Source organism: Anas acuta (genome assembly GCF_963932015.1).
Source record: "Anas acuta chromosome 2 unlocalized genomic scaffold, bAnaAcu1.1 SUPER_2_unloc_1, whole genome shotgun sequence".
NCBI classification, from domain to species: Eukaryota; Metazoa; Chordata; class Aves; order Anseriformes; family Anatidae; genus Anas; species Anas acuta.
In genome coordinates this window covers 280686-304838 of record NW_027075980.1, presented here as the reverse complement: position 1 = coordinate 304838, position 24153 = coordinate 280686, and the positions used below count along the sequence as shown (strand labels likewise).

The 24153-nt window shown below is 54.1% G+C and overlaps 1 protein-coding gene across 4 annotated transcripts in view; it reads left to right on the top strand.

Annotated features, from left to right (window-relative positions):
• Nucleotides 1–9906: 9906 nt before the first annotated feature.
• The window catches only part of NRBP2 (nuclear receptor binding protein 2), a 32654-nt gene continuing 18407 nt past the window's right edge, over nucleotides 9907–24153 (top strand). For 2 of the 4 annotated variants that reach the window (XR_011091508.1, XM_068668190.1), the window contains exon 1: nucleotides 10328–10553. Coding sequence is in view for 2 of the 4 variants with exons in the window: in XM_068668190.1 (XP_068524291.1) it covers nucleotides 10437–10553 (117 nt within the window). In the remaining 2 variants the exon portion in view is untranslated. Of the gene's footprint in view, nucleotides 10043–10327; nucleotides 10554–24153 lie in introns of those variants that run through there. The other 2 variants (XM_068668192.1, XM_068668191.1) reach the window with 2 other exon arrangements.

Genomic DNA, 24153 nt, shown 5'->3' with positions numbered 1-24153 from the left:
CAGGGATGAGTCCCACCACTGAGGTACACACAGGGGAGAGGGACACGTTTGTGAGGCCTGTTCGGACCCTGAGAGTTACAGAGGCTGCCAGCAAGTTCAGCTGGCAGGTTCAGCCACCTCACCAGGCACACTGTGCGTGCTGTGGATGGCACATGCTTTAAGCCACCACAAGGAGCATCTACAGGGAAAGTCTAAGGGGGGAACCCCCGATGTGCCCATCATGGCTGTGGGTGCCTCTGGAGAACACTCCTCATGTACAGAGCCCTGGAGCCATGCGAGAGCCACTCAAATGAGCTGTCCCCAGGGCTGGCCAAATGGCCTCATCCCAGCCACCCTCATAGTGCACGTGGATGGCAACACAAGCCCAGTGCACCACGCACAGCCTGCAGCTCCAGGACACAGCCCGCAGGCTGGAGCATACATCTGTGCTGGGGAAGCACAGGAAGGTGCTGGTGGAGCTTCCCACGGCACTTCAGTCCCAGAGGCAAGGGAGCCAAGGGAGCCACTCCACCAGCAGAAGCTCACTAACAAAAAAGACTAATGCAGGGCTAACAGAAACATGCAGTGTCACAGGGACTTCCAGACATAAGCACCACTCCACAGAGGAAATAGAGTTGCTATAAATTACCAGGAAGGGAGCAGAGAACTGAACAACATCTCCTGAGGTGTTCTTTGTCACAGCTCATTGTCTCATATCATGAGAATGCAGAGAAGCACGAGAATGGTGAAACACAGGGAAGGAAAGAGGAAGAATTGAATAGACTCCACAGTCTGGAAGAGATGACCAAGGTGGACAGCATAGTGGTTGGTGTAGGGGAGATGATTGTGTGTTTACCATCTTTTTCAACACAAGGACTAGGGCATATTGCAGAATCCAACACAAAGCCAGTTCAGGTCAAACACATATTTTTCTACACACTGGGCAGCTGAGCTGAGGAACTCCCTGCTGCAGGATGTCCTGGATAATAAAAGTTTATATTGATTCAAAGAACAATCAGAGTAAGCCATGGAGGAAAATCCATCAAGGGCTACTTAACAGCAAGCCAGATCTATGTCTCAGGAACTACCAGAGCCACAAACCCCTGGGGCACAAAAGGATGTACCAAAGAAGTGCTGGTGTACGCTTGCCTTGCTCTTATGCTGCTGCTTCCTACACACCTGCTGTTGGCCGGTGCCAGGTTATGGAGCTGGAATGGTCCTCAGAGACCCTCTCTGTATTTCTGCTTCTGGCAGGGAGTTGGCACCAGTCTGTGTGCTACAGGCCCTGGTGTGGACCAAGCGGCCAGTTTGGTGCAGGCAAGCAGAGGACTGTGGGCAGGAGGACTTCTGAAAGGAGTCGGTGCCAGCTTCAGCCTGCCTGGGGAGCCAAGGCTGGGAGGGCTCCAGATGGCTTCCTGGGGCTCAGATTGCACTCCCACAGGAAGTGCTGAATTTCCAAAAAAGAAGCTGAAAGAAAACAGGACATTGTGTAAGGGAAAAGCTGCATACATTTGCATAGTTATGAGCTAGTTGCATAACTGAATGCATCTGAATAGTATCTGAATACTCTTTGGAGGCATGGGGGCAATAGGGGAAAAGAAAGGGTCAGGCAGACTGTGTCTCCTGCCCAGTCCCTGTGGGAACATCGCACCACAGTGGATGCACTGGGTAACTTCTCTGTTTTGTGGAAGAAGGTGGGGGTTTAGTGTAAAAGCCCCCAGACATGCTCTGTTGGGATAGGAACAGGAAACCAGCAAGCCCATCAGTGTGCCCACAAGCCAGGCCAAGCCACAGTCACAAGTGAGGAAGCAGGTAGAGTGCCCACAGCACAGACAGCTTTCCTTGTTGAGCGATGGTGTGCTCCCACCCGTGGGAGCCCCCCATGACGGTGCCCCCAGGTCTGGGACACAGCCAGGCTCATTGCCCCAGCTGGAGCACACCAAGCCACACAAATGAAGCCAATGTGGTCAGGAAGGTGCGCCTGGGTCAGCATGCCTGCTCCCTGTCATGCAGCAGTTTACCAAAGAAAACCTTTTGCAAAATGAGGAGGCATTCTATACCTCTGCTCTGGGAATTTGAACCAGTCTTTCACCCCCAGCAGCTTGAAGCCTCCTAGTTTTCAGCCAGTTTGGACTGATTTCCTCTTTATGCAAAACCCATCCATCAGTTTAAGCAGGTCTCCTCCTGCTCCAGTGTTTTTCACTGATAAAGCACCCTGAGCAATCTTATCAACCCTCAACATCTGTTTTGACAAGCTATCTAACTGAGCTGCTCCCAACTCCTCTCTGCATTCCCTCGGTCATCTCAGCTGCTCTTCTCTGCACCTTTTCTATAATGAATGAGTATTTTACAGCATGGCTGGTCAGCACTGGCTCATGGTCTGTAAATCTGGTTCTGTCCAACAGCATTGACACTGCCTTTTCTGGACATAGATCCCAGCAGAGTTAATGCACCAAGTCTTCGTGGCTGCATACATGGCAGTCTACATTCACCCCCATACTGCTGAATGCATGTTGGCCTTTTCTTCCTTAATCACTTCCAAATCCAGGATCCTAATTTATAGCACAAATGTTTGTCCAGTAAGTCCAGGGCATGACTTTGTGTTTTGTACCGTTCCGTTTCCTCTCATGACTATGAGTCCAGCCTTCAATGTCATCCATTGCTCCTGAAAGCCATTCCAGCCCTCTGCTCCACATTTCCACTATCTCACCTGTTAGCTAAACTCACTGACACGCACCTGATATTCTGTAATGAAGTCTTTGATGAAAGTATTACATTTTTTTGGCTCCTAGAGCCCATATTCCCCTTTCAGCACAATCCAATCTCCTGGTGGCAGATAGAACGCTGGCTGCGTCTACACCTATGCAGCAGCAAGGCTGCTGTGGGAGACAGAAGTTACTTGTTTTTGTTACTCTTACAATCTGCTGATTTGTGCAATTATCTTGACTTTGTCTTAACAACACAAAGGGGGGTGAGGGGAAGCAACAAAGTTCCGGGGTGTCTCCACTTTTTTCTCCTACCCCAAAGATGACTGCTACATCATCTTCAAGCTCAGCTGAAAGGCTGTTATTTTCTCCGAACCAAAGTTTTAAAGTCAGAGAAAAAAAAGGAACAAAAGATAGCATTATGATGAAAGCCTAGCTTAATTTTCCACTTAACTGGTTCTGCTTCTTTTTCTTATAAAAGGTCAAAAAAGTGTTTAAAACTGTTGGAACAGGAAACCCACCAGTTATAATATGATAGCCCAAGCTGCACTTAACTCCTTAGTGCTGTAAGAGCAAGGACGGGGTCACTTCCTCAAGTCCCCTGGGCTGGAGCCATCCCAGGTGCAGCAGGCACCGTCCTCCTCTCCTCACACAGGCTGTGCGTGGGCAGGGTGGGGGGTTCGGACCGGCTGCAGGACCCTAGCACTGCATTACACCGACCCCCCATGCATTGCTGAGCACCCATGGGCTCTGCCTGTCCCTGCTCCCCTGCACCCACCGGCGTCCCCCAGGGCCACCACCTCCGCGCAGGTGCAGGGGCAGAGCCCAGCGCCTGCCACACCTCAGGACAGGAGTTTCTGGGGAGTGGTGGGGCTGCAGGGGGAGCCAAGCCAGGAGGGACCGAAAGGAATCGGCTGAGATTTACAAAAGGAAACCACAGGCTGAGGGGCAGGAAATTCCCTGGCAGCCAAACACAGGAGGCCAGGACGTGGAAACACTCGTGTCTGGGTCCAGCCCAGCCCTGCACAGCACAGTGTGTGCTGCTGCCCTGACCACGCTGTGCTCCCCTGAGCACCACTACCTGCAGCCAGGCCTCCCTCTTTGCAAAACAGGCCAGGAGTCAGGAAACTGCGATCGAGCCTCCTGCCAGGGCTCCCGAGCAACCCTGAGCCCTTCCAGATACCGCAGGAGCCTGCCAAGAAAGGGGGAGCAGGGAACAAGGTCTGACATAATCCAGGCGCCCTTTGTGTGCCGCCAGCTACAAGCAAAGAACAAAAGAAAGCCAGCCTTCTCTGGTCCAAGCAGCACCCTCGCTGGCTCTGACAGCTGGCCATCCCTGATAATGCTCCTCCAGTGCCCCCAGGGCTCTGTCCCCACCTCTGCCTCCTGTCCCTGCCCAACTCTGCTCCTTTTTGCCCCTTGCTGCCCCTCTGTGCCGCTCCCTCCCACCACCCCTAGTCAGACAGGGATGCCCCCTCCCTTCAATGCCCCCTCAGTGCCCCGTGGGGCCCAGTTCCCCCATGGTCCCCAGCCTGTCCTGAGCCCCGGGCAGTGCTCTCACATGCGCATTGCTGCAGCCCCCCCACTGCAAGCAGCTCATCCCTCTGCTTTCCCGGGCGCTGGCCCGGCTGGCATCACCTGCGTGCCCCACTCCCTCGCAGACTCCCACACAGACTCAAACCATGCCGTTTTTAGCACTGGGCTAGCTGAGACCAGTTTCAGCAAGCGCCCTCATCCCACAACACGCCCACACCGCGCCTGATCCTGCGGCCAGCTTCGCCCCTGTTTCTGCGGAGCGCTGCTGTGCACGCTGGCGCGCTTTCCGCTCGTGGAACCACATGTGGCCAAGCTGGGGACGTGTTCCCTGCACTGTGTGGGAGCTGCCAACGGGAACACAGGCACAGCTTGAACGAACATAGCTTAGACACTAGGGAAGTCTGCAGCCCCTCCCCGAGCTCTCTGGCCTGAACTTTGCCCTGAGATGTTTGCAGAAGGATGCACCATCCCCAGGGTGACCACGGAGATGCTTTCAGCAGTAATAGCTGTACGAAGTACAGGAAACTGCTCTGCCGTGCTCTCCGGAGGGGTCTGGTCCTGCAGCATTAAATGAATGCCAGCCTGCCCTCCTGTGAATTCACACATCTGAACTGCCTGCTGACAGCAGCAGGTCACACTCACATGTAGGCTGTGCGTCTGTGAAGGACAAGAGTGAGGAGCTGCAGAACAGGGGAGGTTACAGCCTTACATATTAACTCAGTAAACACAAACACATTCCAGAGGAGCTCTTTGCTGGCCACATGTTTGCCCTGCAGAAACCACTAACAAATGTGCTGAAAGAAGGCAACGCAGCAGGGAAGATGTTTGTCAGCTTCCCAGAGTCAGTCTGGCACCTAGACTGAACCTTAAACCGTAACAAAGTGCAAGTTGCGCAAAAACACGTGACGTCATTACATCCCAGCCCAATCCATCAAATGTGGATAAAAATAGACGCCAAGCCAAGAGGGGCCTCCTAGCAGGCAGGGAGGAAGGGAGACGTGGAGCTTCAGCCCAAACCTCAGCACCGCAGACACCAGCACACTGCAGGAGCCGGTGCTGCCCAGCCAAAGTGGGGAGGGATGGTCACAGCTGCACTGCGTCCCCTGGGCTCCCCTGCACATCTCAGATCCTTCAGAGAGCTCTGGAGAGGGAAGCATGCACACTAACCCCAAAGGGGTTCTAAAATCCCATCAGACTCCAGCAATTTAAAGTCAGAGCACACCCAAAATGATACAGAAATGCAGAATGGCTGAGGTTCGAAGGGACCTCTGGAGGTCATCTGGTCCAACCTCCCTGCTCAAGGGGGACACGCACATTAAATAAAGCAAGGAGCCCCTGCCAAGCTGCACATCACCGCATGATAAACCCCTCAGGACTACCACGCTGTAAAGCAGCTTTCAGATCCTATGCACTCTTCCAGCCACACCACGGTTAAAAGCGCAGCAGTGCAGTTCAAACCAGAGTCCTTGAGGCAGCAGCGTCCAGGACACCCGATTAAACTGAACAAGATCAGAAAGGAGGCCCAGTTCCACATTTCTGAGAACCCCCTTTCCAGTGACCAGTAGCTGCTACTGAGCAGAACTGGCTCATTCTTTTGAGAGAGTGGAAAAGGAGAAATCACTCCAAGCAGCAAAGCGAAGGCTGTACCTTTATACCAGTTATCTCACTGATATCCCTAACCTCCCCAGCGCAAATGGTGGCTCGCTGGAAGAGTCCCTGTCCTCACAACAACCAAGGATGAGCTCATGGTGAGAGGGGCTGATGGCAGCTGCAGCCTTGTGACTTCAGGGCAGTCCTGCCAGCAGCCCTGCCTCCTGACTTTGTGCTGCAGGACACAGGCAGACCTGCCCCAGACTGGGTCCAAGACTGCAAACTGGTGGTGGCACGAGGTGAGACAAAGCAGAGGATCAACCGGAGCAAGGCTGTGCAGAGGAAAAGGACCTGGAGGTGCTGGTTGGTGCTCACCTGAACGTGAGCCTGCAGTGTGCCCAGGTGGCCAAGGAGGCCAATGGCATCCTGGCTTGTATCAGGAACAGTGCAGCCAGCAGGACCAGGGAGGTGATCGCCCTGCGCTCTGCTCTGGTGAGGCCACACCTCGGGTGCTGTGTTCAGCTTTGGGCCCCTCAGTACCAGAAGGACATCGAGGCCCTGGAACGTGTCCAGAGAAGGGCTATGAAGCTGGTGAAGGGCCTGGAGCACAAGTCCTGTGAGGAGCAGCTGAGGGAACTGGGGGTGTTTGGTCTGGAGAAGAGGAAGCTCAGGGGAGACCTCATTGCTCTCTACAACTGCCTGAAAGGAAGGTGTGGGGAACTGGGGGTCGGCCTCTTCTTGCAGATAACCAGCGATAGGCCTAGAGGGAATGGCCTCAAGTTGTGGCAGGGGTGGTTCAGGTGGGAAATGAGAAGAAAATTCTTCTCAGAAAGAGCAGTCAGGTATTGGGACGGGTTGCCCAGGGAGGTGGTGGGGTCACCGTCCCTGGGGGTGTTCAAAGAAAGGTTGGACGTGGTGCCTGGGGACATGGTTTAGTGGGTGACATTGGTGGTATGGGGGTGGTTGGAGCAGATGATCCTGGTGGTCTTTTCCAGACTTATTGATCGTGTGATGCTAAGGCCCAGCAGATGGACAGGGCCGCATGCCATGCACCATGGCATCCCTGACAGAAGGCAGCAGCAGCCAGCTCCCGGAGCTGTGCTGCAGAGCACCAGACCCCTGGCACACAGAGACCTGCTCTCCAAGCACATGCACAGAGCAGAGCCCACCAGTCTCATGGAGGTGAGGGCCTCCGTCACACTTCAGCAGCACCCAGTGGGAGTGTTTGGCAGCAGAAACACGGGTCTGCTCTCCCCAGCGCACCATCGAGGGAGATGGATGCTTCAGGAGGGCACATTCAGTAGAGAAGTGTGGAGGCCACCAGAATGGACCAGGTTTCTCCTGCTTACTCTTTATGTGACAGGACAAGCAGTGGATGCAAGGCTGTATGACTCATGCCTGAAAGGGGACAGGCAAGATAAATATGCTCCATTGTTTGTTATTCAGCAAGCAAAAAGGAAGCCATAGAAAGAAGATACAGAGGTTTACTATCATGTGGATGAGGCACTGAGGATGAGGGGCAGGGAAAGAGGCAGTGGGATGTAGGGCTGTTGTCGAGGCGGAGGTGAGAGATCAGTGCTGACACAGGGGCACATCACTGCTCTGGGAACATCCACCAATTCACTATCACCTCTGCTCCTGTCTGGATATCACCTCCTTTCCTGTAACATCCCAATGAAGCTACAGGTGTCACATGCTGAAAATGCTGCACTCAAAATGACTGAGTTGGAATAGAGACATCCAGGATCCAGGCAATTCATGCTGCTGGAAGTAATTTGTATGCCTCAAAGGATCTTAAAGATTTCTCTATGACCTGCCTGTACACAAAGAGTGTGGCCAGTCCAGGGAGGCAGCCAAACCCAGCTAAGGACATGTCTAGCACCTGCAGGAATGAAAACAGGAGAAGTCCTCAAAGAACATGTGAAAAGTGCTTCCTCCTCAGAAAACATGGAGCAGCAGACAGCATGAGAGCAACTCCCCTGGGTAAGACATAAATCCTGCATATCCCTGAATCCTATTTTTGCAAGTTGCTAATAGCTGATCCCAAGAGGAAGAGCACAGGAACCATTGCGGGGGCTGAACAATGTTTGGCTTTTGTAGAGTAGCAGCTTCTGACAAACTGCAGCTTAGAGCCCTCTTGAGCCAGAGGCTACATCTGCGTCTTTGTGTTTAATAGCCCTCAATCAATTTTTCTCCCACAAATTTGCCTAATGGCTTTTAAAATCCTTTTCTACCTTGGCCACTGTAAACACCCTGTAGCAATGAATTCCACAATGTTTCACCCACTAACATTCCCCCCAAGAAACACTCAGTAAAAATTACTCCCATTCATTTGTTTTAAAACTCTTGCATAGCCTTTGTACTGGCCACCCCAAACACCAGTTTGTGCAACATGGTGAATTATCATTCCTGTGTGTGCTCTCTGTACCACTCATGGTGCAGTCCATCTGCATATCCCCAGCTCAGCAGCTGCTTTGCAAGCTGAGTATTTTGCTGCGTGTGAAAGCTAGTCCATGCTCTTGATACCCCTTCCTGTGTCACAAGAGTCTCTGCAGCAATTCACAGACAGTGTTAGAGCTGACTGTCCCAAACACTTTGGTGTCGTTAGCAAACTCTGCCCACTTATTCTTCATCCCTTTTCTGGATTGTATGTGAACGTATTGAACAGCAATGCCTGGTGATACCAAGTCTGCCTTATGTACCATTGTAAACACTCTGGCAATTAAACATTTGCATTCCTCCAAACCTCTTAGGCAAATATTTCACCCTGGCACTTTGTTGTGATTCCTATTATTGATTAGCATAATAATCTGATCTTTTGCCACCTCATTTTGAGACAAATCCTCCAATTTTCCTCATGTAAAGAAAGGGTTCATCTGTGACCTCCTCTGTAGTAAATGCTACAGTTTGCTGTTTTACTATAGTCCTATCTCTCCAGTGACCCCATTTAGACCCTCATCATCCCCTGGCTCTATGTATCTTCTGCTCACATTCTTGCCTTCCATGTCTTTGAGCACCACTTTTCATCTTTGGCCAGTTATTTTTCAAAATCTCTTTCAGCCTGCATTTGATCCGTCTTCCTTGTTGTGGCAGAGTTTCTACTTGTAAAGGATATCTGTTGAAACCGGTAGATGAACTCCAGCACAGATTATCCACCTAGCACTTACACTGAAACTGGTGGACAATTGGCAGACCTGCAACACAAAAACATCATGCACAGAAAGGGGACTCACAGAGACAGACACCAATAGGAAAGGCTCCTGAGGCATGGTGCGTGGTTTTCATCTGGTTCCAGCCCTCTTATTCCCTGCCCTTGTGCTTATTCCCAGCTGAATTTTTCTCTTACACTTTGGTAAGACCCAGTGACTTATTTACCCACAGGTCTGTTCTGGTAGGCACAGGTGTAACCAGTGTGTGTGCCTGGAGGTAGCCCTGGCCTGGGATGGGCTCCTGCAGTCCAGGAGGTGGTGACACAATCTGCCAGGTTTCACACAGGGCTGACACTGATGGTGGACAGCTTTAGGGCTGGGATTTACCCACGTGGGCTCAGACAAGGGTCTGCCACGGGGAGCAAGCAGCAGCAGATCAGGTCCTGCTGAGTGCCCATGGCAGCGCCACGAGGCTGGCAATGGTGGCACCAGTTTCCCTGTATGCATTCTGTGGTCAGAGCAGGACCTGGTGCACCCACACACTGAAACACCCCCCCCTTCACTTATGCTGTGCTGCAGGGAGTGGGACTTTGCATGCACTGTCTGAGGCTAACAAAGCTCAGGATACCTGGTGTGCCTCCTCATCCAGCAGCTACACTCACCGCAGTCCCTCCAGTTTAACCACACCAGCTAAAAAGGGCGACGGTCTGGGGTGAGGGAACGTTTCCCAAAACAGCAAGCAGGCTCCAGTGTGGAACAAGCAGGGTGGAACAAATAATGAACACGCTAAAAGAAACCAGAGACGGCCAGAAATAAACGAAAAACAGTGAACGAGCCAGAAACTTTCCAGAGGAATGAAAACATCTGGAAGATTTCTTGCTTGGAGCGGCTGAAGTGCTTTCTGGGTGCACAGAGCCATGGGCGCCCAGCTGGGTGCTCAGCGCGGGGTGCAGCACCCAGCACCCAGCACCGACCAGCGGCTGCCTGGGAAGATGGCAAAATGGCAGCGTTCGGCTGCAGGAGAAACGCAAAGGGCCGCGAGGACCACGGGCACTCGGATCGCAGAATCACAGAAGGGTTGAGGTGGGAAGCGACCCCCGGGTCCTCCCGGTCCTCCCCTCCCCACCAGGGCCCCCCGGCCGCTGCCCAGCCCCACGCCCGGGCGGCTTCCAGGAGCCCCCAGGAGGAGCCCCCAGCCCCCGCTCCCGGTGCCAGGGCTCCGGCACAGCACCGCTGCCCGGGGGTCAGGGGGAGCCTCCCGGGGGTCGGGTCCCGGGACACGGAGGGACCGGCGGCGCTCCGGGGGCTGGCGGCCCCCCGGTGCCGGCGGGGCGGGCCGTGCGCGGCCGCACGTCCGGAGCGGGGCGGGACGAGCCCGGGACGGCCCCCGCTCGGCGGGGCGAGGGGGGTGCTGTCAGCCCGCGGCGGGGCTCCGCTGCGCTCTGCTCGGTGAGGCTCCGTGAGGCTCGGCGCGGGGATGGCGGTGCCGGAGCCGGACGCGCGGCTGGCGCAGGAGAAGGAGGAGGAGAGCGAGGAGGAGAGCGAGATCCTGGAGGAGAGCCCCTGCGGGCGCTGGCAGAAGCGCCGCGAGCAGGTGGGCGCCGGGCGCGGGGGCCGGGAGCCGCCGCCGGGCCCCGCGGGGCCCCGGGCAGTGCGGGGCGGCAGCGCTGCCCCCGGCCCCGCCGCATCCCGCAACCCGCCCCGGGCGCGGGCGGCGCTGCCGGGACCCGCTGGGCGCCCGCAGGTGCCCGCTGAGGGCGACGGCCGCGGCCGGGGGGCAGGAGCAGCCCCGCGGGGCAGCGAGGGACGGGGGCGGCCGGAGGCGCGGGGAGCGGGGCTGTGCGTGCCCCGGTGCGGGGAGCCCCGGTGCGGGGAGCCCCGGTGCGGGGAGCCCCGGTGCGGGGAGCCCCGGTGCGGGGAGCCCCGGTGCGGGGAGCCCCGGTGCGGGGAGCCCCGGTGCGGGGAGCCGGGCCATGCCCAGGGCAGCCGGGCGGTCCCGGGCGCGCAGCCCGCAGCGGAGGGCACTGGTGGCCGGGGGAAGGAGGCTGGGCGCCGCTGGAGCCGGCGGTGAGCCCCGTCCTGGAGGCTTTCGCTGGCCGTGCTCCTCGAGCCGTGCCCCGTGTCCCTGGTGCCGTGGCACGTCGGTAACCGAGAGTCTGGGGGCCGGGGAACTGCAGGAATGAGGACTTGCACTACGGGGCATGGCGGTGATGGGGGATGGCCCCTGCGCTACTGCCCCCAGGGCTGGAGAGTCTGGTTCCTGCTCTCCAAAGAGCTTTGGACCGTTGCAGCTCATCTGCCAGCCCAGGGGCCCAGCAGAGCCCTCCTGCAGTGCGTCCTGTGTTGTTCAGAGCTCCCATCATCACCCTTGACCTCTCTCCTCCAGACGTGTCCCCCAGGTCTGCACAATGCCTCTCCCCCTGAAAGTGGAGCCTGAGTCTCCCTGTCTCTGTCAGGGCACCCAGGAATCAAAGGGATCAAAGTCAGTAGGTAAATCCTCACCCCAGGCAGAGGTGGGACAGCGATCACAGCTTCTAAAGGGCCCATCCCAGGCTAATCCTGTTCTTTATCTTCCCACTGCCTGCTAACAGCTTTTCTGTAGTCCATTCAGTGCCCCACTTGGGCTGCAGGCTGTTCATGTTTTAGGCTGTCCCTCGTCCCAGCCTGGGCTTTGCTGAAATGTTGATAACCTGCCTTTGTCGGTGCCACCAGCACCTGCCTTTCCTGTGGTGCTCTGTGCTTTCTGGCACTTCCACACCCACACATCACAGTTTGATCTCTCTTCCCCACTACCTCAACACCTCTGCTGTGCATCAGAGCCTCGCAGGGGTACGTTGCACATGGCTAGTGCTGCAGCCTTATATCCCAGCACGCATGCGGTGGTGCGTGTGCTGCGTGGTGGGTGCCAGGGCCTGACTCCACATTCAAAATCCCACGTCTTCTTTCCCACCTCGCCCTTTGCTCTCCTGGGGTATCAGATCCCACCTGTGCGCCACATCTGAGCCAGATGCATTTTTGCCTTCTGTCATTTCCCAGATCTTCTTTGGGACTGGCTTTGCTGGCACCCATCAGCAGCCATCCATCCGACCGCTGCACCCAGCAGGCGCTGAGCTCTGGCTGCTGGTGCAGGCGTTGCGGCACGTCCCTTGGCCCCAGGCGGCCGCCACGTGCTGCCGGTGAGGCCTGGGGTGGCAATGGAGGAGCAGCCGGCAGACCCCGTGGTCTCTGCCAGGTGGCTCTGCGGGACAGCTGAAGGGCTGAGGAGAGCTGTCAGGAAAACAGATTTTTGGCTGAGAACACCCTGATGCTCCTGCATTTAGACCTACAGGCACAAAATGACCTCCGCTGTGTGTTGGAAGTGAGCAATAGGGGGGAACCATTTGGACTACGCTGGATAACTCCTGTAATTTAATGGCATCTGACCTGCAGTCACACTGTGTGACAGAGCTCTTGGATGATGTGTGTTAATCTGTGACCCACCAAAGCCATCCGAACACCCTACTTGTCCTTGGCATAGACATGGCTTGGAGGTCATTTCTTGGCTGAATAATCCCTGTCTATTTTGACCCAAAGGTGACATTTAATGGTGTATATTTTAACATGTAACTCCACAAGTGAGCCCTGAGCTCTCCAGAGCGGCATTGCAGTGGCTGGAACTGGCCCCTGGAGGTTTGTCCCCTTGTGCAGTGCGTGGGAGAGGTGGAAACAAATGAGGTGCACAGCACCATCAGTGACATTTCCACACAGAAGTTTTGGTAATTGGTCACTGTGCCGTGCCACCCGTCTGTGGTGTTTCTAGATGGAGAGCTGGGAGGGGAGGACTGACCTTTTGTGGGTGATGCAGGACAGCAGGGGGTGGCAGGAAAGCTCGTGTGTCGTGTGCGTCTCAGTGGTTTGAGAGGTGGCCACACATCAAAGAGATGAGTTACAGTGCTACCATCACCACATCTCCTGACGAGCAAGGGGCTCATCACATCACATCTCCTGACTCTTCACCCATGGCAGAGCTGCATGCCTTGGGGAGGGGTGCGTTCAGGTGGGCGACCCGAGGAGAGCAGTCTGCTTCACAGGGACAGGGGCCATGAGCTGTAAAGCTGCCGCAACAAAAGCGTGCATGAATTCAAACAGGGAAGTGGCAGCACTGCCTAATGCAAATGAAAGTGAAGGAAGTTTTGTGTAAGAGACTAGTTATTGCATATTCCTAGATGCTTCAGTTATGTACCAGGAAGAAAACAGTTTGCTACTTGTAAGCTGTTATCTTCTAATGTAGATAAACAGCCATTCTGTTTAACAAACATTCAGATTTCCATAAGCACATCGAGTATTTTTACCAATAGGGATTTTCCCTCCTTATCCTGACAATTTAGTATAATTATTTATTTTCCTTAACTTGTTTTTGCCGCAACAGTTGAGTCCCGTGTAGGACCCATGGTGCTGTGCTTGATCCAAGGTCCTGCTGTTGCAAGAACGGGTCCAGAGGGGTGGGAGGGTGCAGACATGCAGTCTGCAGCAGTGTCCAGAGCCCAGAGAGCTGAAGTGAGCAGGGGTGAGCGCCCTGCGCAGGCTTCTAATGCTTAAACCGTGGTGCCCTGTGGGGTAGGCTGAGAAACATGTTATGATGAATTCCTAGTGCGTATCTATTAATAACATGTACCCAAGGACTGCACCTTTGTTTTCACATGTAGCAGTTACAGCCATTCTCTGCAGCCCTACAGAGTGCGTTATTACACCCCGTTCAGGTACGGGTGCAACAGCCTGAACGTGCTGTGCGTGGTGCCGGTTCCTACCGCTGTGCTGGGTCTGGCCGTACACGCCAAAGAGGAGAATACTTCCCTGCACAACTTCCGCTGCCTGTTCATGATGCATATACTTATGATGCATATGAAGTCACAGCTTAGGAAATAGAAGCACTTAAAGTATTTTTGCAACTTATCTGGAGAAACAGTCACGTGAATCCTTCAGCGACTTCACATTCAGCATCAGCACAACCCATGTTCTGCCTCCCTCACTTCTCTCCCTGCTATTAGTGTGAAAGTACAGCGAAGGAATGCTGCTGCTGTAGACTTTTCCATTTAGGAAGATATGTTTTTTTCAGCATTGGTTTGATGACTTCATTTACTTTTTCCACCCGTCCTGTGGAGTAAGAGTAATACGGAAGATGAAACCTGATATACTGCTTTTTAAAAAGTTTTGCAAAACTTTTCCCATGTGGTGGGGTTCCTAGTCTGATTACAGTTTCCTGAGTAAGCTCTAGCACTGTGTTGCTAAAAGCAAATGTTTATGTATCCATGTCGCTTTGCATTTGCAAAACCTTTATCCCTTTGGAAAGGGGGCTGTTATGACCAGTAGACATTTGCTGACTCTGCTGTTCACGAGCACTGGTACCACGGCATTAATCGGTAATGTACCCCTGGTTCAGGCCGTTTCCAGCACCTTTCTCATCCATCTCTGCGGGTGTCCCAGATGGGCAGTTCTGCCTCTTGGGCTCCACACAAGAGTGTCCAGGATCAAGTGTGCCCTGGGTTGCCTTCGGCATTCCTGACCCCTTCTTTTTGCACGTGAGCACATGCTTGCTCTGGCAGGGCTCTGCTGTCGTTCACAGGACCGAATGTTAGGTGCATTCTCTGCGTGTAACCCTGACATCACAAGCCCCGCATTCTGCTTTGCAGAGCTGGCAGCTCCAGTGCAGCTGCTCATTGCTAAAATAGGGCTGGTCGCAGTTTTGCTCTAAATAGCCTATTGCTCCCCTTTTGGTCACCTTGTTTAATAAAAGGGTTAACGACTGCATGTGTAATGATACAGAGCCCTTGAACTATGAGCTTTAACCAACTTCTAAAAGCAACAGGAGCAAGGGGGGGGGAGAGAAACAGGAATAGAAATAAAGAAAAGAAATACTTAAGCAGATTTTGAAGAAAATAAAGTGTCTTGAGAAAAGCTGCAAGAGGGGGAGATGTTGCAATGTTGTTATAGCTTCCCCCAGACCTGAAACTGAAAACAACATATGGAGAAATAATCTAGGATTTAATACACTGAGGTGGAAGGGGGTTCCCCCCTTTTTTGGGCATTCATGATGTTTGCAGTGAGGATAACCAGTTCTGTGATACATTGTTTGGAAAGCACCCAAGTATTTAATATTTGCCACCAGAGTTATTTTTAAAAGCTGCTTTGCTGCCAGCCCTCCCAGGAGACTAGGACTTGAAGTGTGCTTTGTTGTGAAGTGCTTTTCCAGAGCAGAGGGGATCAGCTGAAGGACTTAGCTCTTTCTTTTCATACCATCTATTTTTTTCTTCCCCTTACTGTTTTTATGGCTTTTGTTTGCAGTTTGTTTAGCTTTCCAGGATGAGTTTACCTGCAAACCTGCTGGCCTCGGCTGATCAGACAGGTTCATATCATCACAAGGCTTTGCTCTGGGCTCCAGGTAGGAAGTGGAGCATCCCAAGTGGTTTTGGCTGAGGATATTAGAGTAATGAGGATATTAGAGCAAGACGAAGTTGTCTGAACTAAGGTGGTGTAAGTCACCAGTAGATAAACTGAATGGGAAGCAGACAGTGAAATCCTCTTCCCAGCATGTTTTCTGACAGTTTGGCAACAAACAAGGCTTGGCATGCTAGATTTAGTGTCCTCGTCATCGCACTTCCAGTTTGTGTGGGCGATGAACGGGGAGACTGTTTCACCTTTTGCTTTGGGTCTGCTTTCCCTTGCTGCTTTCTCTGTTTCAAGGATCCTTTAATCCTTCATGATCTTCCTGGTCACAACAATCCTCCGCCTTGTTCTCATTGCTGAGGAGGGCGGTGACTTAGCTGGGTGGTAAAGGTTAGTGCAGAAACTTGTCCTTTTTCGTGCGGTAACATGCTTTTTTATTTCTATCCATATACTCCACAAGAATGCCTATCTGTTTACAGCTCTTTGCTCCTGGACTACTTGGTGTGCTCCTTGCTAAGACGCTATCTGTCTGCTCCAGCTTCTCACCATGTCACGAATGCATGCAGCTGCTCCTTCTTTGCTCCCTCAAACTAGACACCAAAGAGCTGTTAAAATTACCAGGATTCTCCATGTTTTGACCCCTTCCTGTTTTTACCAAGCTTTTCTTTTTTTTTCTTTCCATTTGCATGCAGGTATTTTTGTTTACAGTGGCCAGACATCTCATATGAACCTTGCTAGCTTTTATACCTTCAGTGTCCCTTGTCTACTTCCTTCTTTTTTCTCTGATGTAACCTGAGATCACACACGGTCCCAGAAGCTTTTTTATTTCACTTCTGGGAGGAGGCGTCCCATGGTCATGTTACAAAACGGGTTCAAAGATGGTCAAATGCTCATTGGTTTGCTCTTCCATTTCACAAGTTAGCACAATAAGCACATACAAGGCAGTGCTTTAGCATTCCCCAAAGTGGTCATATTGGGATCAGAAGTGAGCTCGTTACCTTTCATGGAAATGGAATTATGGCATCCTGTGTATTCAGCCTTGGTTTTGCTCTGCACCATCACAGCAAGAGGGCAAATACTCTCCCCACACAGTCTAGGGGGTAAATGACACCAAATTCCTGTTAATTGGGCTAATTTGTACTGGTCACTGCTTGTGACTGTCTCGTGAATGGTGGCATCTTCAGGATGGGCTGGGATGGCCAGCTGGTTCTGCCCACCACTCTCTCCATGAGCACTGCAAGCCCACCCCTGGGCACTCGCCCCAAGTTCAGGTGCATGGGTGTGGGGGGGGCTGCAGTGGCAGGCTGGGACACCGCATCTCCTGTCCTGGAGCACTTCCTCCAGCCACAGGCTCGCACCTCCCCAGGTCTGCACAGCGCCCTGGGGTAAAGCAAACGGCCTCCCCTGTCACCAGCCAGGCGTCCGTGCAGTGCCCGTCGTCTGCCCTGGTAGTAACAACATTTATGCCTGCAGGATCTCGCCTGGCTCTTATCTGGGCAGTGGAAAAATACACTTCTGTGCCACCTTCCCAGCAGTGGAAGGAGAGGTCAGGGATCTCAGGGTTTGTTCCAGCAGCCGCTGGGCGAGAGGGAAGGGCAGGAGTGGGTATGGGAGAAGGGAACAGTGCCCAGCCCTCCCACCTATGGGCAGCCGGTCAGGCTGAGGAGGATGCTGTGAATTCTGCTGGGGGAGGTTGCAGTTCTCAAGCCAGAGCCATCCTGCCACTGCAGACAGGAAGGGGACCTCATGGGGATGGGGAGGGAGAGTTCATGGAAAGAGCTGGATGAAGGGGGTGCTCCTTCTGCCGTCGGACAGGAGGTCTCTGCTGCTGTCTGTTCTGCTGTGTTGGCCGCATGCCTGTTCTCCTCCCTCCATCTCTCCTGCCTGCAGTGGCGCTGGGCACCTTTTTTTTTTTTCTTTTTTTTTTCCTGGTTGATTGGTTGCATGCCACTTCTTGCCTTCTGCCCATAGCTCTGCTGCTTCTCTCCTCTTTGAGGTCCACCACTCCCCCAACACTGTCCAGAACAGGGACACCAGCACCTGCACCGCTTCACTCCATCATTGCACAGAAGATATTAAACTGCAGCAGAGTTTGCCTTGACCTGTGCAAGCACCCCCGGCCCCATGCGTGGCACTCCACCATCCCTGCTCAGCTGAGTCTCTGCGGTTGATAGTGCGTTAGCTGTCTATCCACACTGGTCTGAACTAGTGCAAAGAATATGTTTTTGTAAGAGGTAGGATCAAATGCTTCACTGGAATCAAAATATTTTCCATCTCATGTGTTCCCTTCACCTGCTAATTGTGTAACATGATCACACAGAGAAAACAGGTTTATCTGGCAGCACAGATCCCTCATCCTGCTCCTGCTCTGTCACAGGACACTAGGCTTGGTCTGTTGTTTTGCTGTGGACTGCAGATAGCAGGATGGGTGGATGTCACCCAGCTGCCTCTTTTGTCACAGCCTTTGGTGTACCTGCTGCCAGGTGAAATCGTGCAGCAGCACAGGCAGGCCTGGGAGATTGCTCCCTAATTGCTCAGGGCTGCTGCTCCTCCCTGCTCCCACACCAGGGACCAAAGGGCTGTTAGTGCTTGAAACAGGGCCCTAGAAGCAGAGCTCAGATCCACGCCACAGAGTCTCAGACCCTGGGCAGAGTGTTCCGAGCTCAGGATGATGGGGTTGTCAGCTGTTCACCCTAAGAATCACCAACGCGCACAGCAGGGCCATGGATGAGCCTCCCTCATCTGCTGGCTGCATGCTACATGTGCACTGCTGCTCCCGCAGGACCTGAACCAGCTTATGCTCCTCGTACAGTCTGCCACCGCCAATTCTTCTTGTCCCTGCCCCTTGGTAAGCTAAGGGGAGCAGCAGAGGTGTTAGTGTGGCTTCAGCTATCTAAGCTCTTTTTTTCCCTTTTTACGTATTTTAAAAACATTATTTCTGTATTGCAACAGTCACCCCTACCCTACATGTTACAGAGCGTGGGGTGCTGGAGAGAGGATTACATCCTCTGTCAGGGCCAGGGAACACAGGAGAACATCCCTGTGGTTTGGAAAGGCAAAGGGAGTTCAGGCTGGGAAGGGAGGCCCTGTAGAGACACAGTCCTCTGTCTCTGCTGCTTGCATGTGCTGCTCCGGGAGGACAGGCTCTGCCATCTGAGGTGTGATCCTGAGCCTTAGCAGCACCTGTGTGCTAACTGCAACCTGAACAGAAGTCCCTTGAGAGCCCAGACACAGCCTTTGCTGTCACCCAGGCTAATGAGATCCTGGAGCAGAGGGGCAGGTTGGGGATTTACTCTGCAAAGCATTCTCCTGCGCACATTGTGTTCCCTGCTCAGCCTTGTGGCCCCAGAAAATCCTGCAGGTTCCCAGTGCCAAAAGGGATAAAATGCTGTAGTGTCACGAGGAGTCAGGTAACCTGTGCCAGCTGTGAGCATCACCATCTTCATGCCCTGCTAGTCCTTCTAGTGCTGCAATCAGGGGGTTCTGCTCCATGGCAGAGCAGTGCTGGCACTGCTCCCCGGGCCATGAAGCACGGAGGCTGTGACCTGTGGCTCCAACAAACACCTGCAGTCACTGTGTCACCAGGGGGCACCTGGTGCTCTTGCACCAGGTCTTGGTGAGCTTTGTTCTGTGCCCTGAGAACCTGAGGCTCTATAAGACAGGTTTCTGCTTTTTCTTGCCGGGCTCACTCTTTGGGTTTGTCACTTTCCCCTCTGTCCTTCAGTAGGTGCCATTTCTTCCTGCCCTTCTGTCCCAGCACTATCCCCAGCACCTGGAGTGGTGGCTGGGGCACCAGAGACAGCAGTGCACAGGGTAGCATGGGGTGCTCTTGGCACTGCTGCCAGCCTGTGGTGGGTGGGAAGGGCTCCATCCTGCACAGCCCCATATCCCACACAGCCCCATATCCCACACAGCCCCGTATCCCGCACAGCCCCATGCACCTTGGGCCAGCAGCAGCTCAGGCAGCACACCCAACTCAGCTCCAGTCAGTGTGCAGACTTCTGGCAGCTGCCTTGCTCTCCTGCATGCCCAAGGGCCTTTGCTTCCTAAAGCTTCATTTTTCCCCTGGTCTCTGCCTTAGCACCAGTCGAGAAAACCCCTGAAGAAGTTAGGTCCTTTTGCTTCCAGTTGTGGGATGTACAGCATCTGTAAGTCACAGAATCACAGAATGGCTGAGGTCGGAAGGGACTTCTAGAGATCATTTAGTCTAATCCCACTGCCAAGCAGGATCATCTAGAGCGATCATCTAAAGCACGTTGTGCAGGATGGCGTCCAGGCGGGTTTTGAATATCCCCAGAGAAGGAGGCTCCACAACCTCTCTGGGCAACCTGTTGTAGTGCTCCATCACCCTCCCAGTAAAGAGGTGCCCCCTCATATTGAGCCAGAACCTCCTGTGCATCAGTTTGTGCCCGTTGCCTCTCATCCTGTCTCTGGGCACAACTGCAAAGAGACTGGCTACATCCTCTCGACACCCTCACCTCAGATATTTATACACATTGATGAGGTCTCACCTCGGTCTCTTCTCCAGGCTAAGCAGGCCCAGCTCTCTCAGCCTGTCCTTGTACGACAGGCGCTCCAGTCCCCTCATCATCTTCGTAGCATTCCTCCGAACTCTCTCCATTAGTTCTATGTCCCTCCGGCACTGGGGAGCCCAGAACTGGGCACAATACTCCACGTGTGGCCTCAGCAGGGCCGAGTAGAGGGGGACGATCACTTCCCTTGACCTGCTGGCAACACTCTGCTGAATGCACCTCAGGATACCATTGGCCTTCTTGGCCACAAGGGCACATTGCTGCCTCCTTCCTGGTCAGCCTGCTGTCCACCAGGACTGCCAGGTCCCTCTCTGCAGAGCTGCTCTCCAGCAGGTCAACCCCCAGCCTGTACTGGTGCTTGGGGTTATTCTTTTAGGGCTTGTGACTGCAGCTACTTCAAGCTGTCTGAAGAAGGCTTCATCTACCTCCTCTTTCTGATCAGGTGGCCTGTAGCAAACAACCACAACAGTGTCAGCCATGGTAGCCTGTCCTTTAATCCTTACCCATAAGCTCTCAACTCGCTCTCCATCCACCCCTAGGCAGAGCTCCATGCATTTCGGTTGTTCTCTCAAATAAAGAGCAACTCCACCACCTCGTCTTCCAAGCTGGTCTTTTCTCATAAGCACGTAGCCTTCCATGACAGCATTCCAGTCATGAGCTATCCCACCAGAAGGGTCAGCCTTCTGCTGTATCTGCCAGGCTCGTCAGGTCTCCCCCGGCCTCTTGAATGGCCCCTCTGTGTTTCTATTGTATGGCATTTTGCTGGATGGATACATGGTGGTGATGTCTGGGCTTAGGCTGTGGGAAGAACCCACATCATTTCCCTCCTCTTCCCTGCAGTCACTGCATCTCAGCCCCAGCAGCAACCTGCCTGCCTTTCACCCCAGCCAGCTGGCCCCATCCCAGTAGCACAGCCAGCTCTTGGTTCTCCCAACAGCACCTGCCAAGCCAGGCAGAGTGGGCTCCATTAGTGCCATGGGCTCATTTTGGAGCCACCTCCAGATTGTCCCTCTGCTGTGCATTAATGTGAACCCATGTTTCCAGGCAGGGTCTGCTGTGCGCTGTGCAGTGGTGCAAACTGTGCCAGGTGTTTGTGCCAGTGCCACAATGACAGTAATGTGACCCTGCACTGCCGGTCTCTTATTGCGGGTGATAAGTGATAGGACACGAGGCAACGGCTTCGAGTTGTTCCAGTGAAGGGTTGGGTTGGACACAAGAGGAATTTCTTCATGGAAAGAATGGTTGGGCATTGGAGCAGGCTGCTCAGGGAAGTGGTGGAATTGCCATCCCTGGAGGTTGTGCTTAGGGACGTGGTTTAGAAGTAGACTCAGTAGTGTTAGGTGATGTTTGGCCTTGGTGATCTTATGGATCTTTTCCAACCTAAAAGATTCTATGATTCCATGTGTTCTGGGGGTTGAGGGTGCGAGATGCTGCTCAGGCATGGGAGGGGGCCCGGCTCCAGCAGTTGGTGCCCGCAGCCATGCTGGGGCTGGACCCCTTCCCTCAGCCAGAAGCTGCCAACCTGCCACAGTCCTGCTCTTGTGCCAAGGTCCTGTGAGCATGGCCACCAGCAGAAAAGGCCTCCATGCTATCCTCCACCTCCCACAGTGGTCAGGGAGTGCTGATTTAGATGGCATGAAGGGTGGATGGAGGACAGGGTTATGTTTCTGCTGAGGGATAGGGCCAGCATGTGCGGGTCACAGGACACAGGAGATGAGCAGTCCCCTCTCTTCCAGGTGCTGTGTCCATGTCTTATCCATCTGCCAGAGCCACCCCAGAAGAGTAACAACCCATCATGTCCTTCTTCTGTTCTCTAAAACAGGCCTCTCCCAGTGGTAGCAGAAATGCCTGCCCATTGCTTTTCTGGCCTTCCTTGTTTAACCGCTGCTCTCCCGAGGCCCCGACACTATATCACTAAGCCTTCTGTTGACAGTTTCAGTCTCCGTAATATGAAAAGCACAAAAGGGAGTGATATATTGTAGGATGCAATCTGATCTTTTGTAAACCTTCACTTGTCCCCAGTGATCTCTCCAGGCAGGCCTCAGCTCCTGCCAAGGGCTTTCTGGAAGCAGCCTGAACAGGGAATTTTCCCAGTCTGGCTTTAGAGTTTTTGCCAGTTAGTCCAAATCCACGTGGTGTCCACAGAGCCCCTGAAAAGCTTGGTATCAGATAATGACAGTGACCTTCAGCCAGCTCCTTTTGCCCTCAGTCACCTGTATGTTTACATGCAGCGTTTATTTATTTATGCAGTCTGAGAGCTCAGCGTACAAGACAGCTGTTCAGTGTGGGTTTTTTTTGTGTTGCCATTCAGCACAAGACTGAGTGTGTTCACATCCCTGTGCTGAGAGCTCACGTCAAGTTCTTGGTGTGGGCCAGGGGCGGGAGGCACCCATCAGCACCCACTTCATCAAGGGTGGGAACAGTGGGTATGTGGGTCTGGGGTCCTGCAGGCTGGGGCCCTCATTGCAACACAGAGAGGTGGGTAGAGGTGACACCAGAACTTTTCATCCCTAGCCGTGCCTTCGAGCCAGGCATCTGTAACCTCAACACAGTGCTGTGCAGCTCCTGCATGCCCTTGTGGTGATGGAGAGGCTGTCAGGGCCATGCTCCCCAGCTGACATTTTGCTTGAGGCCTCATGGCCACTTGCTGGGTTCAGGACAGGATTTCTGTCAAGACCATGAGAGGATTTTTGAGCGGCATTGTTTGAGAGAGGCAGAAGAGCAGCTTCATGGAGTACTCAGACCAGTGGCCCCCTCATGGTTCATGGGTGCTTGCCCCCAGCCACCCTCCCTCCCGGCAGAGCCTCCATTGAGACCTGCCTTGGCTCGGTGCTGGCTGGTCGTACCGGAGCCCAGGCAGGCTGTGGGGACTTGCGGGAACGGCTGAAGCCGGCAAGGCCAGCTGGCCCCATCACTGGCTGTGCTGGGCTTTGTGCGAAGCACGTGGAGCCTGTGAGCAGAGAGAACAAATAATAGAGGTGCTTTGTGCCTCCGCAGCAGGAACTGGGCCACAAGCTGGCCGTCTGTTCCCTGCTAATGAGCTGGGGGTGCTGTGTGACCCTTCCGTGCCTGCACCCACAGCTGCCCAGTGCTATAGCAGTCCAAGCCCCGGTGGTGGGACGCTGCGTGCTGGCCCCTGGCAGCAGCAGAACAATCCTGCTTTTCATCTGGCTGTGGCAGCTCTGCGCCGCCCCTGCCACATGCCAATGGGAGCGGGCAGCGCTGCCTCTGCCCAAGCTGCAGCAGCTGGCAGGGTGACCACAACCCACTGGAGAAGGGAAGGAAGATCAGGGGCTGCAGGTGAGCTCCTGTGCAGCGGTGCTCATGGGGGAAGAGCAAGAGCAGTGACAGTGTGCAGCCAGCGCAGCCAGCAGTTCAGGATACAGCAGGCACCTTTCTGGGCAGGCGGGACCTCACCTTGGTGAGGGTGTCTCCGTGCTAATGAACCCTTACCAGAACTGGGTGCCTTTTGAACAGGTTTTCTGTGGGCTGGAGCTGGGCTCCCACTGTCCTGGGGATGGGCAATCTGGTGCTGGCCTCGAGGCAAGTTCAGCAGTGACCTGGCACAGGGGCAGGGCTGCTGCAGCTGTGTCCATGCTGGATGTGGCTCACAAAGGTGATGATGGCAGAGCTGCTCTCCGCAGGGCCCAGGGATGCAGCTCTGTGACCTTTGTGGATGGAAACACATCAGACAGACCCCGGGGCATGAGGAAGTGACCCCGGTCACCTTAAGACATTAAAAGATGTCACAGTTTTGGTTTGTCTGCACCTTCCAGTTTGCCCCATCCATTGTGAGTGTCTGTGGTCATCAGCTGCAAGTGTGGGTTGTTCCCCAACATCTACTGGGATGTGGAGCCCATGTGGGGTCTATGTGCAAGAGTGGTGCTGGCAGGTGGCTGCTGTGGCCAGCTTCTCTCTGGGCTGGAAGAGAGGAGAGGGGCTGTCCTGGCAGCTGCTCTGAATCACTGGCTCTGTCTTGCACACTCATGTTCTAGAGGAGTGGTACTGGCTGCTGTGGGACCTGAGCTCCCAGGCAGGCAGGTCCTGAGGGCCAGGCAGGGCAGGCAGCAGGCTGGGGGTTTGCTCTGCTCCCTGTGTCCTGGGCAGAGCCTCCTATGGGCAAGGATCCTGCTCAGGAGCAGGATGCTGACGCCCATCCACATCGAAGCAGTGTGTTTCTCTGCACAGGGCTGCCAGTGAGGCTGGGAGCTGGGGGCAGGGCATGCTCCTCGGCAGTCT